Below are 18,650 nucleotides of genomic sequence, written 5' to 3'. Positions count from 1 at the left end.
ATTGAACATAAAACATACAGAACATTCAGGCCAGATGTGGCTGGTTTAAATGCTGATTACATGATGTTAAGTATTAAGAATACTCTTTTACTTGTCTCAGTCATTTGACTGTGGCCATGCTGGAGCACCGCCTTTAGTCAAGCAAATCGACCCCAGGACTTATTCTTTGTAAGCCTAGTACTTATTCTATCAGTCTCTTTTGCCGAACCGCTAAGTTACAGGGACGTAAACACACCAGCATTGGTTGTCAAGCGATATTGTGGGGGACAATCCATTGACTGTTTGTCCAATGGTGAAGCCAAATGGCTTAGTGCTTAGACTATTTGACTCACAATCACATGGTTGTCAGTTCAATACTCAACAGCACATTGAGTCCTTGAGCAAGACTCTTCTTTTCACATTGCTCCAGTCCACTCAGCTGGCAAAAGTGAGTAGGGGATGTATTTCAAAAGGCCCAGTCACATTCTGCATCAACCTGAATCTCCCAAACAACCTCATTAATGGTATGCATGTCTGTGGAGTGCTCTGCTATTCGCACATTTATTTCATGAGCAGGTCGTTCCATTCATTAGATCAACTGGAACACTCAATGTTGTAACCAATGGGGTGCTATTTTTTCCAGCAGTTTATGTATCTGGTCCATATTTAAGAGATGAGGAATTATGTATATTATTGACATTATTTACATTTGACAGATATTTGTCCTTACATTCGGCTGATATACCCTGCAGCATTCATCAGGTGTCTTGGGGAAATTTCGAATCTGGGTTCTCATTCGTAAAGTATTTTTCGATGTTATTATTATTATTATCATCAGGTCAATGCTTGGAATCGAACTCAGAATCTTGCGGTTAGTAGCCCACGCTCTTAACCACTATGCCATATGCCTGTGGGCATATGGTGTAGTGGTTAAGAGCGCGAGCTACTAACCCCAAGATTCCGAGTTTGATTCCAAGAATTGACCTGATAAAAATAATAATATAATAATAATATAATAATAATAATAATAACATCAAAAAATACCTTAGGAATGAGAACCCAGATTCGAAATTTCCCCCAAAACACCTGATGAAGGCTGTATGGTATATCAGCTGAAACATGTTAACAACAAACAAGATGAGGACAAATATCCGTCGAATGTAAATAAGTTTATGTATCTGTCTAAATATTTATGCTTCTCTCTCTTTCTCTCTCTTTCACTCTCTCACTCAATCCCTTTCTGTATTCCCAGGTGTCTATGGCAGCAGCAGTGTCTGATATCGGTACGGAATCCCGATCCAAGTGGATGGCAGATCCTGTTACCAATATGGAAGAATTGGAAAAGGTAAGAACAACCTATGTTTTTTTTTGACAGTTTGAACACAAAATGTATTCTGAGAGCAGTTTCACTGTCTCTAAAACTGTACACCGTTCACTTAACATCACTGTCAGTCATTGCTGTCAAAAGTGGCAGCTTTTCTCTGGAATCCAAGGGAAAGAAAACACCATCTTACCATATTTAATAGACATATATACTCAGTACGATCATCATCACCAGCATCATTATCATTCAGCTTAGCTGCATTTTGTCTGTTTTTACATTCTGAATTCAGATTCAGGCAAGGGTGCCTTTGCCTTTCATCCCTCAGGGTCGGTGAAATGATTACCAGTTGATTACCCTCTCTCTAAAAATTGCTGGCCTTGTGCCAAAATTAGAAACCGTTGGCAGGTTATGATAAATCCAAAAGCATGCGAAGTAAAGTTTGTGTTTGTGTCCTCTTCATTGTTTAGTAGTAATTACAGAGAGAGATAGAATGATGTAAGAGAGAAGAATTAGAGCTAGTGAGAGTTGTAGGGTGTTGCTTTTATAACTATCCAGGATAGATATATCATTGAGAACAATAGATTTAGTTGGTGGTCTTGTTATCTCTATTCTAGCTTTTGGTGATGTAGAAGAGGTTAGAAAGGGTCAAGTGGTGAAGACATTATTTCGGTCTAGCTAAAAGCATTTGGATTATTTGGTAAAATAAAGTAGCTGTCAAGTACTGAGGGTGATGCAGTCAACTGCGCCACACCCCTCAAATTTCTGGCTTCATGCTGTAATTAGAAAAAATTATTATTGTTGTTGTTGCTGTTGTTGTTTCAGAAGATAAAACAGAGCCTTATAAGAAGCAATGATTGTTTATAGAAACAGTGAATAAAGCCAGCAAAGTTTTGTCATTGTAAGACGGCCGAAAAGACCATAAATTTCTATTTGCCGCCAGAAACTTCTCACCGAAATCCACTACGTTATGTTCGTAGTAAAGCAGTGATTGCACGAAAGACTGATGAAAGAGTTCTGCCGAAGTCAAAAGCAACACAGCAGACAGCCTCAGCAACGGCCAAAGTTCTGACAGATGGAATTTCTTTACGGTGTGAAGCTATAACTTAACCAGATAACTGGAATCAACACTCTTGTAAAAATAAACCTATTACAAAGAGACAGTTCCCTGCTTGATATATTATATAATGTGTGTGTTGTGTGTGTTTGTATATTTATGTATGTGTATATATGTATATATTGGTTTGTGTATATGTATATGATTATATATAATTCATGTTTCTGTGTACATGCAGTCATATATGTGAGTGTGTTTGTGTATGTATCTGTATACTTATAACTATGTGTGTGTTGTGTGTGTTTGTATATTTATATATGTGTATATATGTATATATTGGTTTGTGTATATGTATATGATTATATATAATTCATGTTTCTGTGTACATGTGGACATATATGTGAGTGTGTTCATGTATGTATCTGTATACTTATAACTATGTGTGTATGTGTGTATTTATATGTGTATATATGTATATGTTGGTTTGTGTATATGTACATATGGATATATATGTGAGTGTGTTCACATATGTGTCTGTATACTTATAACTATGTGTGTATGTGTGTATTTATATGTGTATATATGTATATGTTGGTTTGTGTATATGTACATATGGATATATATGTGAGTGTGTTCACATATGTGTCTGTATACTTATAACTATGTGTGTGTTGTGTGTGTGTGTTGTCTGTGTGTGTGTGTATTTATATGTATATATATGTATATATTGGTTTGTGTATATGTATATGATTATATATAATTCATGTTTCTGTGTACATGTGGACATATATGTGAGTGTGTTCATGTATGTATCTGTATACTTATAACTATGTGTGTGTTGTGTGTGTGTGTGTATTTATATGTGTATATATGTATATATTGGTTTGTGTATATGTACATGTGTATATATATGTGAGTGTATTCAAGTATGTGTCTGTATACTTATAACTATGTGTGTGTTGTGTGTTTGTTGTGTATGTGTGTGTTGTGTGTGTTGCACACACATAGATTGAGGCGGGGAAAGAACATATGAATTTATGTATGTGGATATTAATGTGAGTCTAATTTATATGTATGAGTGTGTATGCATATAACTATATGTGAATATACATAGCTGTGTGCATGTGTGTGTATATTTTTGTGTATGTGTGTGGATATATGGCTCTCTCTATATGTGTGTGTGTGTGTGTTTGTGTAGTTATTAATTCCCTTGTTTACTTTGTATACATTGTTTAAATCATATTCATACAAAACATACCATTGACAGAAATACATTTCTCGCTATATTATCGAGATAATATTTAAGTCTCCTAAATCGCGAAGTGTCAAGGGTGGGCGAGGGTGATTGGAGGTAGGGGGTCGGGGGGAACAACTGCCAAGAGAAGAAGCAAAGTCGGATATAATAAAAGACACTTTCTAGATTAGGTAATCATCCACTGTGGGGTTCAGAGTGGTGTAGGAGGGTAAAAAGAAAAAAACCGTTTTCTCGCCTACCAAAATTGAAGCTGTTTCTCCGTCTTCCCATAAACATCAGAGAACATGAAAATTAGTACCCTTATCACTTTAATGTCTTTGTTTTTAGAATTTGTTTGTTTCTGTAAATATATGGGTGTATGTGTATGTGTGAGTGTGTGTGTGTGTATGTAAGTATATATAAATATGTATATGAACATATTTCTGTTTCCATATGCATAAATATATATATATATACACAGACGTTTATGTATATATGTCTATATATATATGTGTGTCTGTGTGTGTGTGTATATATGCATTAACTGATATATATATGTATGTATGTGTATATATATATATATGCATGTATATAAATATATGTGTATGTATGTATATGTATGTATGTATATATATGTATGAATGTATGTATGTATATATATATATATATATATATATATATATATATATATGTATGTATGTATATATATATATATTATATATATATATATATATAATATATATATATATATACATGTATGCATGTATGTGTATATATATATATGTATATATTTATATGTATATATCATCATCATTTAATGTCTGCTTTCCATGCTGGCATGGGTTGGACAGTTTGACAGGAGCTGGTAAAGCAGAAGATTGCACTGTGCTTTGTTGTCTATTTTGGCATAGTTTTTACCGCTGGATGCCCTTCCAAATGCCAACCACTTTACAATGTGAACTGGATGCTTTTTACATGGCACCAACACTGGCAGGGTCACCAAGTAACTTGCAAGACAAAGATCCTTTGAGAGCGGAGGGGGCATTGGAGGAGGTGATCTTGTGCCTAATGATGAAAGGTTAGAGTGCAACAAAGAGACAGAAACAGGTGTCTTACTGTAGAGGAGATACATTTGAACTCTAATCTCATGAGCAAGCTGTTCCATTGATTGGATCAATAGGAACATTTGTCATCTTAGCTAAGTCACAGAAGATAAACTTTTTTTTACTTCAAATTTTGATAAATTTTTACTAATATTTGATAAGATGAGATTCATCATCAAAACTGATAATATTTTCTTTATATAATTTTTAAAATCTTTCTTACCAAATTCTGTCTTAGATTGAAATCTCTTAGACTTACTTCTGTGCTATTCCTACCTCCATCTTTTATATATAAATATATATATATATATATATATATATATATATATATATATATATAACTTATAAATAAGGGCTAAAGAAAATTATTTCTATGCCAATATGCTGATAACAGACTTTTAAATCGTCAATTTCCACATATTAAAAGCTTCATCCTATATTAGTCATCATCATCATCATCATCATCATCATCATTTAGCGTCCGTTTTCCATGCTAGCATGGGTTGGACGGTTCTACTGGGGTCTGTGAAGCCAGAAGGCTTCATCAGGCCCAGTCAAATCTGGCAGTGTTTCTACGGCTGGATGCCCTTCCTAACGGGATGCCCTTCCTAAGTATATATATATATATATATATATACTCACATATAATCTAATACACATTCCATCTATTTTATTAATACTATATATATATATATATATATAGCATTAATAAAATAGATGGAACGTGTATAAGATTTTATTGAATACAACACGTTTCGACTTATTCTGATTCTCTTCAGGTACATTAGTAAATCTACAGATAACAACAGGTAACTTAAAATATGCCAGTGCTTTACTCATCATCTATTTATGCATTTTGTATGATTTTTCCATTATATGTGTGTGTGTGTATATATATATATGCACAGGAGTGGCTGTGTGGTAAGTAGCTTGCTTACCAACCACATGGTTCTGTGTTCATTCCCACTGCGTGGCACCTTGGGCAAGTGTCTTCTACTATAGCCTTGGGCCGACCAAAGCCTTGTGAGTGGATTTGGTAGATGGAAACTAGAAGAAGCCTGTCGTATATATGTATTTATATATGTATGTGTGTATATGTTTGTGGGTCTGTGTTTGTCCCCCCACCATTGCTTGACAGCCAATGCTGGTGTGTTTACGTCCCCGTAACTTAGCGGTTCAGCAAAAGAGACTGATAGAATAAGTACTAGGCTTACAAAGAATAAGTCCTGGGATCGATGCTGGCATTGATTGAACGGTTTGACATGAGCTGGTCAGGCAGGAGACTACACCAAGCTTCTGTATCTGTTTTGGCATAGTCTTTACAGTTAGATGCTCTACCAAAAGCACAGACTGGATGCATTTTACATGGCACTAAGTAACTTGCAATCTTTAAGAGTGGGGGGGGGGCATTGGAGGAGGTGATCTTATGTCAGATGATGAAAGGTTAGAGTGTGACAAAGAGGCTGAAATAGGTGTCTTGCTGTAGAGACAAACAGAGAGAGAGAGAGGGAGGAAAAGAGTTTACTTTTCTGTTAAGGTAAGATCAACAAAAAATGTACTCCATCTGGTGAGAGATAAATATTGTTTAATGCACACAGTATATATCTATGAGTCACTAATAGTTTCATACATTGGAAATATTATCTAGACAGGTTTTAAAATATGCCTAATGTCTCCACATGCCAGAATTCATTCCTACAACTTTGAACTGGGCCTACAGCCCAATTCAGATATTATTATGAAACTGCAGGAGACTGTGGTGAATCAATGGCTAGAGAGGGTTACAGCTGGAAGGCCATATGTGAGGCAGCAGGATTCAGCTCTTTGCCATATCTCTAAAGAGTCAGAGTTGGTTGTCAGAGAATTTCTATGACTTCACCAAACACCAATTTCTGGCCTACAAATTCTCCCAATTGTAATCTCATAGATTATTATGTGTGGAGTCCATTTGAGAAAGACACCGGCTGCTCTGCCAAAAACACTAAGGCTGGGTCAAGGAGGTGTTCAAAGGTCTTCCCAGGAGCACAGTAGGGAACATATGTGCCAGGTCCTGGAGTTGTCTTGAAGCCTGTGGTGGAAGCTGAGGGCAGCTCTTATCTCGCAGCCATAATCTAACTGGTATTTTTTGATGTTTTAAAACACTTATTTTTGTATGGGGTATTGTGTTTTTGCCTTTTATGCAAATTGTCAAATTTAACCCAGACACCCTGTATGCTATAACATAGGTGGTTCTATGATAATTGAGGCCCCAAAATGAAGATATATGCATAGCAAAGTAATTTCCATGGCATTTTTATAGTGTGTGTATATGTATGTATGTATGTACGTGTATATATATATATATATATATATATATATATATATACACACATACAAAATGCAAAATGGGACAAGAAACCCAAAATATTCGGACAGCTAGGTGATACAAAAAGTGACAACAAAACATCCAGATAGACAATACAAAGGAAACAAGGACGGGTCATTCGAAGCCCTCTATCCTCAGTCAAGCACCAGATTATCTTTGCATATATATATATATATCATCATCATCATCATCATCATCGTTTAACGTCCGTTCTCCATGCTAGCATGGGTTGGATGGTTCAACCAGGGATCTGTATATATATATACAGAATTTTGTCAGTGATCAGGTCGCAATCTAAAAGTGACAAAAATATTTTGGCAAATTAATTTTAAATGTTGAAGTGAATCTAATGGTTTTTGTGTGTTTTTAAATGGCTTATAAACACCTTCCTCCACACTGCAATTGTTTTTGTTTCAGCACACGATCTCAGATCAGGTCACTTGCTATGCAAGTACATCTCCATAATATATACATATATATATATATTACACAACACTAAATCATTAATTTTATGTGACAACACAGACAGCTTTGAAAGAAAATGACTTATATTTAGTCACGATTGTAAATATTGTAGTGGTACTGATACTACAGATGATTTAGTTATAGATTAAAATTACATTAACTTTTCGTACTAATAGAAAACTGACAGCCCACTAATGAGCATCTTGGTGGTTGCTAGAGATAGCAGCTAAATTTTCTTCAAAATCACATTGTATCTTCTTCAAAAGGAAGTGGCATATTACATTATGTAGTGATGGTTATGCTCAAGTAAAGGATGGAATGTGTTTGATCATATGTCTGCTCAATCAGGGTTGACCTTGGGTTAAACAGCAGCAAAAATTGAGGCATTGTAATGAACCAATGAGTGAGCCTGTATATGGTTGATCAGCTTGAAATAGTGGTCAAATCTCCTTCCTACTGTCTTCAATGAAAAAAAGATTGTATCGGGGAATGTGATCCTACGATCTGGATGGCCACTAAAGCGGCAAGGTGGCAGAAACGTTAGCACACCTGGTGAAATGCTTAGCAGTATTTCATCTGCCGTTATGTTCTGAGTTCAAATTCCACTGATGTCAACTTTGCCTTTCATCCTTTTGGGGTTGATAAATTAAGTACCAGTTACGTGCTGGGGTCAATGTGATCGACTTAATCCCTTTGTCTATCCTTGTTTGTCCCCTTGTGGGCAAGAAAGAAATAAAAGATCTGGATGGCAGAAGAAGATGGGATGAGCATGGTTGGAATGAATTTTGATTAAGGTTTGACCTGCAGCTAAGCAACATCCTCATCATGGTTTTGCTCACCATCATCATCATCATCACCACTAACATACTGATATCACTATCATCCTCAACATCATTATGATGAAAATTCAACGTGGTCACTCAGTCTGCTAAAAATAACAGTCAAATTTCTCTGGCATCCCAAACCCACTCTCCTGTAACTGTCTTCAGAAAAAAGAACACATTGGATAATGTGCTCCGGGCTTGGCTATCCTGTATACAGGAGAAAAGACAGGGTAGTCATGGTTGGAATTCTTGGTATCATAAGTGTACTCAATCAGGACAGACCTGAGACTAAACAGCAACAGTAGCATCACTAGGAATACTCAGCCAATGATCGTGTGTTTACATAGTTTGCTTGACATGCTAGAAACAACTGCCAAAGCTTTCACCATACTCCAGACATCTTAAGAAAATGAAGGATATGCTGGAAGCAAATTACTTTTTTTGTTTGCCGTTTATCTTTTACTTTTTTTATTTGTTTCAGCCATTAGACTGTGGCCATGCTGGGGCACCACATTGAAGGGTTTTACCAAACAAATTAACTCCACTAGTTGTTTTTGGTCTTTTTTAAAACCTGTTGCCATCTCTATCAGTCTCTTCTTTGCTAAGCTACAGGGATGTAAACAAACCAGCACCAGTTGTTGTTGTCGAGTGATAGTGTGGGACAAACACAGTACAAGCACAAAGGATATCATCATCATTATCATCATCAGTGTTTAACATCCTCCTTCCATGCTGGCATGGGTTGGACATTTGGTATGGCTTTTTAATGCTGGATGCCCTTTCTTATACAGCAACCACTCCACATAGTGGGCTGAGTGCTCTTTATGTGACACCAGCACAGGTGAAGTTAGTTTCGGTATGGTTCTTACAGCTGGATGCCCTTCCAAATGCCAACCACTTTACAGTGTGCACTGGATGCTTTTTAAGTGGCACCTGCACTGGTAGGGTCACCGAGTAACTCACAAAAAAAGGAATCTTTGAGAGGGGAAGAGGCATTGGAAGCAGTGATAATGTGCCAGATGATGAAAGTTTATATATATGTATATATATATATATATATATATATATATATATATATATATATATATATATACACACACACATACACACAGACACATATACACACGCACACACACACACACACACACACACACATACATATATATATATATATATATAGAAAGAGAGAGATAAGATTTAAATAATGAGGGTGATATATTAATTTAATTAACATCAATTTAAAACCAGTAGCCTAGCATATACAAGAATCTGAAAATTCAGAAAAATTGTAATACATGCATATAATAAGGGATGTGATCATCTTTTATTATACACACACACACACATATATATATATATACAAAGTGAGATAGGGGTTGTGAGTGTAACCCACTATGGGATATCATTTATCCAATATAAGATTGATAGAAATCTATTCCTCCATTTTCTTATTTTGTATATATATATATATATATATATATATATATATACTTTATTTAAAGCAGCAGAAAATTCAACAAACCTGTTACTCTGAGTTTCACGTTCCTGTTCATCGGACAGTTTTTACTCCGGTATATATATATATTACCATAGCTGCAGGTGTGGCTATGTGGTAAGAAGTTTCCGCATGGTTTTGGGTTTACTCCCACTGCTTGGCATCTCAAGCAAATATCTTTTACTATAGCCCTGGGCCAATCAAAGCCTTGTGAGTGGATTTGGTTGATAGAAACTGCAAAAAGCCCATCGTGTGTGTGTGTGTGTGTGTGTGTGTGTCAGTGTTGACAACCAGTGTTAGAGTGTTTACATCCCTGTAACTTAGCAGTTCAGCAAAATAAACTAATAGAATATGTACCAAGCTTTAAAAACAAAAGTACTTCTACTGATTCATTTGACTAAAATTTCTTGGTCGCAGTCTAATGACTGAAACAATTAAAAGATAAAAGATTACCTGGCTAATAGCTGCATAATGTGCATTTAAAAGCTCCTGTACTATTATCAGCTACCATATGCCATCATATACAGCAGGGTTATTCCTTAAGCTGGATATACGTATGGAACTCCTTTGGTGCATTGAGTATATATAAAAATTTATACAGACATAGGAGTGGCTGTCTTCTACTATAGCCTCGGGCCGACCAAAGCCTTGTGAGTGGATTTGGTAGACGGAAACTGAAAGAAGCCCATCGTATATAGATATATATATATTTGTGCTTCTGTGTTTGTCCCTCCAACATCTCTTGACAACCAATGCTGGTGTGTTTACGTTGCCATAACTTAGCGGTTTGGCAAAAGAGACTGATAAAATATGTACTAGGCTTTTAAAATATAAGTCCTGGGGTTGATTTGCTCAACTAAAGGTGGTGCTCCAGCATGGCCACAGTCAAATGACTGAAACAAGTAAAAGAGTAAAAGAGAAGAAGAAGATGGAATAAACAGGCCTTAATTACAAATTACAATATTTGTTTCTGTTCAGTGTAAGTTGCTAAGTTTTCGTTTCCTCATCCCATTACTTAGATTATTTTAGAAATAATTACATAAATGAATATGATCCAGTGGTAGCTGTGTGCCAACACTTCATCAGGTAGGTGGTTTTTAAAGCACTGCATTAAATGTATATCCTCTGTGTGAAAAGAAGGCTGCATACACGTTAGCATCTTTGTTTTGAGACTTATCTGTAGTGCAGAATTTTTAATTTTTGAAGAAGATTTCTAACGAAGTTGGTTATCCCTCAGTGGTTAGAGCGTCGAGCTTACGATTGTGAGGTTGTGAGCTCGAATCCCGGACCGGGCTGCGTGTTGTGTTCTTGAGCAAGGCACTTTATTTCACGTTGCTCCAGTTCACTCAGCTGTAGAAATGAGTTGCGACGTCACTGGTGCCAAGCTGTATCGACCTTTGTCTTTCCCTTGGATAACACTGGTGGTGTGGAGAGGGGAGGCTGGTATGCATGGGCGACTGCTGGTCTTCCATAAACAACCTTGCCCGGACTTGTGTCTAGGAGGGTAACTTTCTAGGTGCAATCCCATGGTCATTCATGACCGAAGGGGGTCTTTATTAAAGTTTACTTAGATAGAAGTTTTAACTCCTTGTCACATTACTATAAAAATAGTGTAGTAAGTAGCTTGCTTACGAACCGAGGCATGAATTGCACGAAATCATTTTGCAGTCTGGGGAAGAGCTATCTGAGTGGAAAATTCGGGGATGTATTCAACATCAAACTCGTGTTCAGCATCAAATAGTTGACTACCGTGGTGGTAACAGATTCGTGTAATAAATTTTGTGTTTGTTTTTGTTTCATAATATATATTTTTTCGGATGCAGCCAGACTTTTCACACAATAATTTATGTTATGTTATGTTATGAGACTGAAGATTCAGCAACTAACAGCTGTTACTACTGTGCAGAAACAAATGTTGTGATTTGTAATTAAAGCTTGTTTATTTTAGAAATTTATATGTGAGGGTGCATGGCTTAGTGGTCAGGGAGTTTCACTCACAATCTCAAGATCGGAGTTTCAATTCCTAGACTTCATCTCTTGTTGCTCTGCGATCACATCGACACCTGATGCATGGTACACTGTGCACTTCTTCAGGCGACATCAATTTGGTGGAGAAAGTAAGCTGATGTGCAGCATGAACATTTGATCACTAGAAACAAATCATTTGTACTGGCAAAGGATTGAGGCAGCGAGCTGGCAGAAACGTTAGCACACTGGGCGAAATGCTTAGCAGTATTTCGTCTGCCGCTATGTTCTGAGTTCAAATACTGCCGAAGTCAACTTTGCCTGCCATCCTTTCGGGGTCAATAAATTAAGTACAAGTTACGCACTGGAGTCGATGTAATCAACTTAATCCCTTTATCTGTCCTTGTTTGTCCCCTCTATGTTTAGCCCCTTGTGAGCAATAAAGAAATAAGAAACGTTAGCATGCCGCTCAAAATGCATAGCTGTATTTCGTCTGTCGTTATGTTCTGAGTTCAAATACTGCCGAAGTCGACTTTACCTTTCATCCTTTTGGGGTCGATAAATTAAGTATCAGTTACACACTGGAGTCGATGTAATCGACTTAATCCCTTTGTCTGTCCTTGTTTGTCCCCTCTATGTTTAGCCTCTTTGTGGGCAATAGAGAAATAAGAAACAAATCATTTGTACTGGTCATTCAGCAAAAGCTGAATGCTCATACATCATCTTCAACAGGAGAGTCCATCATATATTGTTATTCTTGGCAATGGTCATATTTTGCTAATTAAACACATATACTATACATTTGATCTTCACTTCAGTTTTATTATTATTATTTCAGTTTCTTGGTAAAGTTATTTTTTTATCACGCATTCTGTGACCTCTTCAGTGACTTTCTATCCTATGTGTCTTCTTTTGCTATATATATATATATATATATATATATATATATATTTATAGGCATAGGAGTAGCTGTGGTAGTAGCTTGCTTACAAACCACATAGTTCCAGGTTCAATCCCACTGTGTGGCACCTTGGGCAAGTGTCTTCTACTATACCCTCGGGCCAACTAAAGCCTTGTGAGTGGATTTGGTAGACGGAAACTGAAAGAAGCCTATTGTATATATATGTGTATATATATATATGTATATATATATATATATATATATATATATATATATATATATATATATATATGTGTTTTTGTTTGTCTCCCCAACATTGCTTGACAACCGATGCTGGTATGTTTATGTCGGTGAGCTGGCAGAAACGTTAGCACGCCGGCTGAAATGCTTACCGGTATTTCGTCTGTCGCTGTGTTCTGAGTTCAAATTCCGCCAGGTCAACTTTGCCTGTCATCCTTCCGGGGTCGATAAATTAAGTACCAGTTACGCACTGGGGGTCGATGTAATCGACTTAATCCCGTTGTCTGTCCTTGTTTCTCCTCTCTGTGTTTAGCCCCTTGTGGGTAGTAAAGAAATAGGTATGTTTATGTCGCCATAACTTAGCGGTTCGACAAAAGGGGGCTGATAGAATATGTACTAGGCTTACAAAGAATAAGTCCGGGGGTGAATTTGCTCAACTAAATGTGGTGCTCCAACATGGCCACAGTCACATGACTGAAACAAGTAAAAGAGTAGTAGGAGACGGATTTTGTATTAGACTTTTATTAGGTACAACATGTTTCGACCCATCAGTCTGAGTCTCTTCAGGTACATTGATAAAGAAGTTTCAGTGCAAAGTTCTTGAAGTAAATCCAATGGAAGTGTACCACAATTATGGATGACAACAGGTAGTCTAAATTGTGCCATTGCACTACTCAACATTTAATCACAGTAATCTAATTATATGTCAAATTCGATGACTGGCATCCATGCTCATGGAGTGCTAAGAGCACCATCTGAACATGACCGTTGCCAGAGCAGCTAACTGGCTTCTGTGCTGGTGGCATGTAAAAAGCATCATTCGAACGTGATCATTACCAGTGTCGCCTTACTGGCACGTGAAAAAACATTCGAGCAAGGTTATTGCCAATGCCACTGGACTGGCTCCTGTGCAGGTGGCATGTAAAAAACACCATTTGAGTGTGGCCGTTGCCAGTACCGCCTGACTGGCCCTCGTACTGGTTGCGCATAAAAGCACCCACTGCACTCTCAGGAAGGGCATCAAGCTGTAGAAACTCTGCCAGATCAGATTGGAGCCTGGTGCAGCCATCTGGTTCGCCAGTCTTCAGTCAAATCGTCCAACCCATGCCAGCATGAAAAGCGGACGTTAAATGATGATGATATCTAAATTATCTATTATTATCATTATATATATATATATATATATACACACACACACAAATATATACACAATTGGTGATTTTCAATTTCTGTCTATCATGTCCATTTACAAGGTTCTAGTTGGTCTAGGGCTGTAGTAGTAGAAAGTGCCATGCAGTGAGACTGAACCCAGAACCATGTGGTTGGGAAGCAAGTTTCTTACCACACAGCCATCCCTGCATCTAGCCATGCCTTCAAAATAGCAAAATCAAAAAATACAAAAAAGATCAGCAGACTGGATGGTCATATCTGGCGTGTCATTTTGATTATAATTCTGTTTGATCAGATCTCTCCTGGGGCTAAACAGCAACAACAACAGAAACACTGTTAGCTATCTTTCTCTTTTGTTTGTTTGTTTGTTTTACTCCTTCAGGAAGTTTTTTTTTTTCCTCTGTTAAGTTTTTTTTAATGAAAAATGTAATTTTCTGATTTTATTTTTTATCTCCATTTTTTATTTTTCAATTATGTTTTATATTTTTCTCATTATTAAAAATAATTACATTTCTCTGTTTGGTGAAGAATGGTTGTTTATTCGGAAAAGAGTTAGTAAAATACTGTTCACACCATTACATACATCGGTATCTGTGTGTGTGTGTGTGTTTGTGTGTGTGTGTGTGTGTGTGTGTGCATGTTTGTGTGTGTATTTGTGTTTGTGATAGAGCGTGTATGGCAATATGTGTGTGTGTCTGTGAGTGTATGACAATGTGTATGTGTCTGTGTGAGTGTATGGCAATGTATTTGTGTGTATGAGTGTATGACTGCATGCATATGTGTGTGTGCTAGTGTATGACTAAGTGTGTGTAAGTGTGTTGTGAGAGTACATGATTATGTGTGAGAATATCTGTGTGTGTGTGTAGGTCTATGAGTGTATGTGTGTGTAAGAGTGTATGATAATGTGTGAATGTATGACAACGTGTGTGTGTGTATGTGATTGTGTATGACTCCATGTGTGTATGTATGTGTGAGTGTATGACTAGGTATGTCTGTGAGTATGTATGTGTACATCTATTACTGTATGTGTGTGAGAGTATGATTACATGTGAGCATATAGCAATGTATGTGTGTGTGTAAGTGTATGACTGGGCATGTATATGTGTGAGTGTATGATTACATGTGTGTGTCTGTATGATTGTATGACTGAGTGTGTCTATGTGTGTTTAAGTCTATGACTATGTGTGTGTGAGAGTATAATTATGTGTGAGTATGTATGATTATGTGCATGTATGTGTATGTATTTTTTTGTGTGTGTGTGTGTGAGCCTATCACTAGGTGTGTGTATGTGTGTGTGTGAGTGTATGGTTGTGTGTGTTTGTGTGAAATTGAGTGCATGTCTGTGGCTGAGTATTATGTGTGTTTGTGTGTATGTACATGTGTGTGTATGCTTGTGTAATTGTGAATGTGTCTATGACTATTGTGTGTGACTGTGTGCCAAAGTGTGTGTGCAATTGTATGCATATTTGTGACTGAGTATTGTGTTGTGTGTGTGTGTCTGTATGTGTGCATATATATGACTGAGTACTGTGTCTTTGATTATGTATCTGTATGTCTGTGTGTGAAAGTGTGTGTGCAATTATATGCATATTTGTGACTGAGTATTGTGCGTGTGTGTGTGTGTGTGTGTATGTATGTATGTGTGCATATCTATGAATGAGTACTGTGGCTTTGATTATGTATCTGTAAGTGTGTGTGTGTGTGTGTGGCTATGTATCTGAATGAGTTTGTGTATGATGTCTGTGTATTTGTATGTGCATCTGTGACTATGTGTTATCTGATTGTCTGTACATATCTGTTTCTGTGTGTGTGTGTGTGTGTGTGTGTGTGTGTGTGTATGTGTGGTTATGTATCTATGTGTATGCTTGTGTACATTTGCGATCGTTTATGTGTGTGTGTTATTTACTTGACTTCTTTGTCAGTATGTATCGTTCCCTTCAACAGTTTCTGGATATTCACACTCACACACACGCAGAAACACACACATGCACATACCTACATGCCCGCATATTTTAAAAAATCATTTTGTATCCATGTTATATGTACACTCAAATATATATATATATATATATATATATATATCACAATCAAGGAACGGCCATTATAGGCCATTCACCCACTAGAAATAACAGCCAAAGCTTCAACCGCAAAATAACATCAATTCCGTAAACCAGGAGAAAATTAAAAAATTAAAAAAATTTTTTAATTTTCTCCTGGTTTACGGAATTGATGTTATTTTGCGGTTGAAGCTTTGGCTGTTATTTCTAGTGGGTGAATGGCCTATTATGGCCGTTCCTTGATTGTGATGTTGAACTTAAAAATGGTCTATGACTATTTAATTTTTTCCCACTAGGCCGCTGGTGGCAAAAAAATTCTACAAAATTTTTTGCCACCCTATATTGATTAATTATATATATATATATATATATATATATATGCCAGTGCCACCTTGGCTGGCTTCCGTGCCGCTGGCACGTTAAAAGCTCGAACCGATCGTGATCGATGCCAGACCCACCCTGGCACCTGTGCAGGTGGCACGTAAAAAGCACCCACTCCACTCGCGGAGTGGTTGGCGTTAGGAAGGGCATCCAGCCGTAGAAACTCTGCCAGATCAGACTGGAGCCTGGAGCAGCCCCTGGCTTCCCAGACCCCGGTCAAACCGTCCAACCCGTGCTAGCGCGGAAAACGGACGTTAAACGATGATGATGATGATGATATATATATATATATATATATATATATTTCGCACTCTCATCTCATAACAACAATACGGCACAATTATTTCACCTCAATTGGCCCCGCTCTCTTTAACATTACACCAAAACACATTAAAACAGAAACAAACCCTATAGGGTTCAAGAAGTCTTTGGACAGATTCCTTCAAGAAATCCCGGCTAAACCCCCTACACCCGGATATGTCTGTAAACAATAACTCTCTACTTGAGTGGGCCATAGTGCCCAAATTCTGACTTGAAAGACTTCACCAGGTGGTGCTATTAAGTTAGACATGGCCTGGGCCAATAATGGCCGAAACCTATCAAAGTATCAAAGTATAGGTGCTCACACACACACACACATGCACACAAACATTCATACGCATATGCAACCACCCCCACCTCCAGATACATTTTAAACATCATAACATCAATGGAATTTGTAGTTGTTATACCAGTGCCGGTGGCACGTAAGAGAACCATCCGAACGTGGACATAGCCAGCGCCGCACCGACTGGCCTCCGTGCTGGTGACATGTAACAAACACCATCCGATTGTGGCCGTTGCCTGCCTCACCAGGCCTCCATGCCGGTGGCACGTAAAAAACACCATCCAAGCGTGGCCGTTCGCCAGCCTCGTCTGGCACCTGTGTCGGTGGCACGTAAAAAGCACCCACTACACTCACGGAGTGGTTGGTGTTAGGAAGGGCATCCAGCTGTAGAAACACTGCTAGATCTGACTGACCTGGTGCAGCCTTTGGGCTTCCCAGACCCCAGTTGAACCGTCCAACCCATGTTAGCATGGAAAGCGGACGTTAAACGATGATGATGATGATGTTTGTTCATCATCATCATTATCATCATCATCATCATCATTTAATGTCCATTTTCTATCCTGTCATGGGTTAGACAGTTTGACAGGAGCTAGAAAGGCCAGTGGAGTGTGGGGCAGGGCGCAACACCAGGGTCCATTGTCTGTTCTGGTGTTTCAACCATTATTTGTACATGCACACAAACACACACATATTTGTATACACACATATATACAAACACAGATACGTACATAGACACACACACACACGCACATTTATTTATTAAAAGTGACTTCTTGAAGTCTGTATCTTGGCAATGTCACAAGAGGTATGGCCATACTGGAGTCACTAGCAATTGATCCTGTCTGAGATGAATGCAGGGTGATAATCTAACCGGCATGTATTCATTCAGTGTTTGTGCTTTGCTAATTTATGTATTTACGTTGAAGAGCCCTCATCACAAGAGACATAGATCTGACTGTCAGCCAAGCCTATCATGATGACTGACCCATCACAGTTCTTCAGGAAAGAAGGGTGGATAATCATTCTCTGCTTATTTCTTTATTGCCCACAAGGGGCCACATACAGAGGGGACAAACAAGGACAGACAAACGGATTAAGTTGATTACATCGACCCCTGTGCATAACTGGTACTTATTTAATCAACCCCGAAAGGATGAAAGGCAAAGTCGACCTCAGCGGAATTTGAACTCAGAATGTAGTGGTAGACGAAATACCACTGAGCCGGCATGCTAACATTTCTGCCAGCTCACTGCCTTAATCAGTCTCTGCTTGCTATGGTAAAGGAAGTGGTGGATGCATTTAAAAGCTTTTAAGGACAGACTGTTTCTAGTGTCTCTTTTAGTGTGCAGTCGACCTGGCCTTTTGCACTTTAGCATGCAGTCTTACCTTTACTCTAAACCCTAACTCTAATCCTAAAGCCTAACCCTAACCTATATCAGGTCATGTTACATCACAGAATCTGGATATTGTGACAGAGAACATG

General features: G+C 37.7%; 1 protein-coding gene across 1 annotated transcript in view; it reads left to right on the top strand.

Annotated features, from left to right (window-relative positions):
- LOC115223849 (oxygen-dependent coproporphyrinogen-III oxidase) overlaps positions 1-18,650 on the top strand; it is a 484,483-nt gene that overhangs the window by 317,701 nt on the left and 148,132 nt on the right. The window contains exon 6 of the mRNA XM_036513000.1: positions 1,232-1,324. Coding sequence (XP_036368893.1) covers positions 1,232-1,324 — 93 coding nt within the window. The remainder of the gene's footprint in view (positions 1-1,231; positions 1,325-18,650) is intronic.

The sequence above is a fragment of the Octopus sinensis genome, linkage group LG24 (genome assembly GCF_006345805.1).
Source record: "Octopus sinensis linkage group LG24, ASM634580v1, whole genome shotgun sequence".
NCBI classification, from domain to species: Eukaryota; Metazoa; Mollusca; class Cephalopoda; order Octopoda; family Octopodidae; genus Octopus; species Octopus sinensis.
Note: the sequence above shows the minus strand (reverse complement) of the source record. Positions and strands in the feature narration are given on the sequence as shown.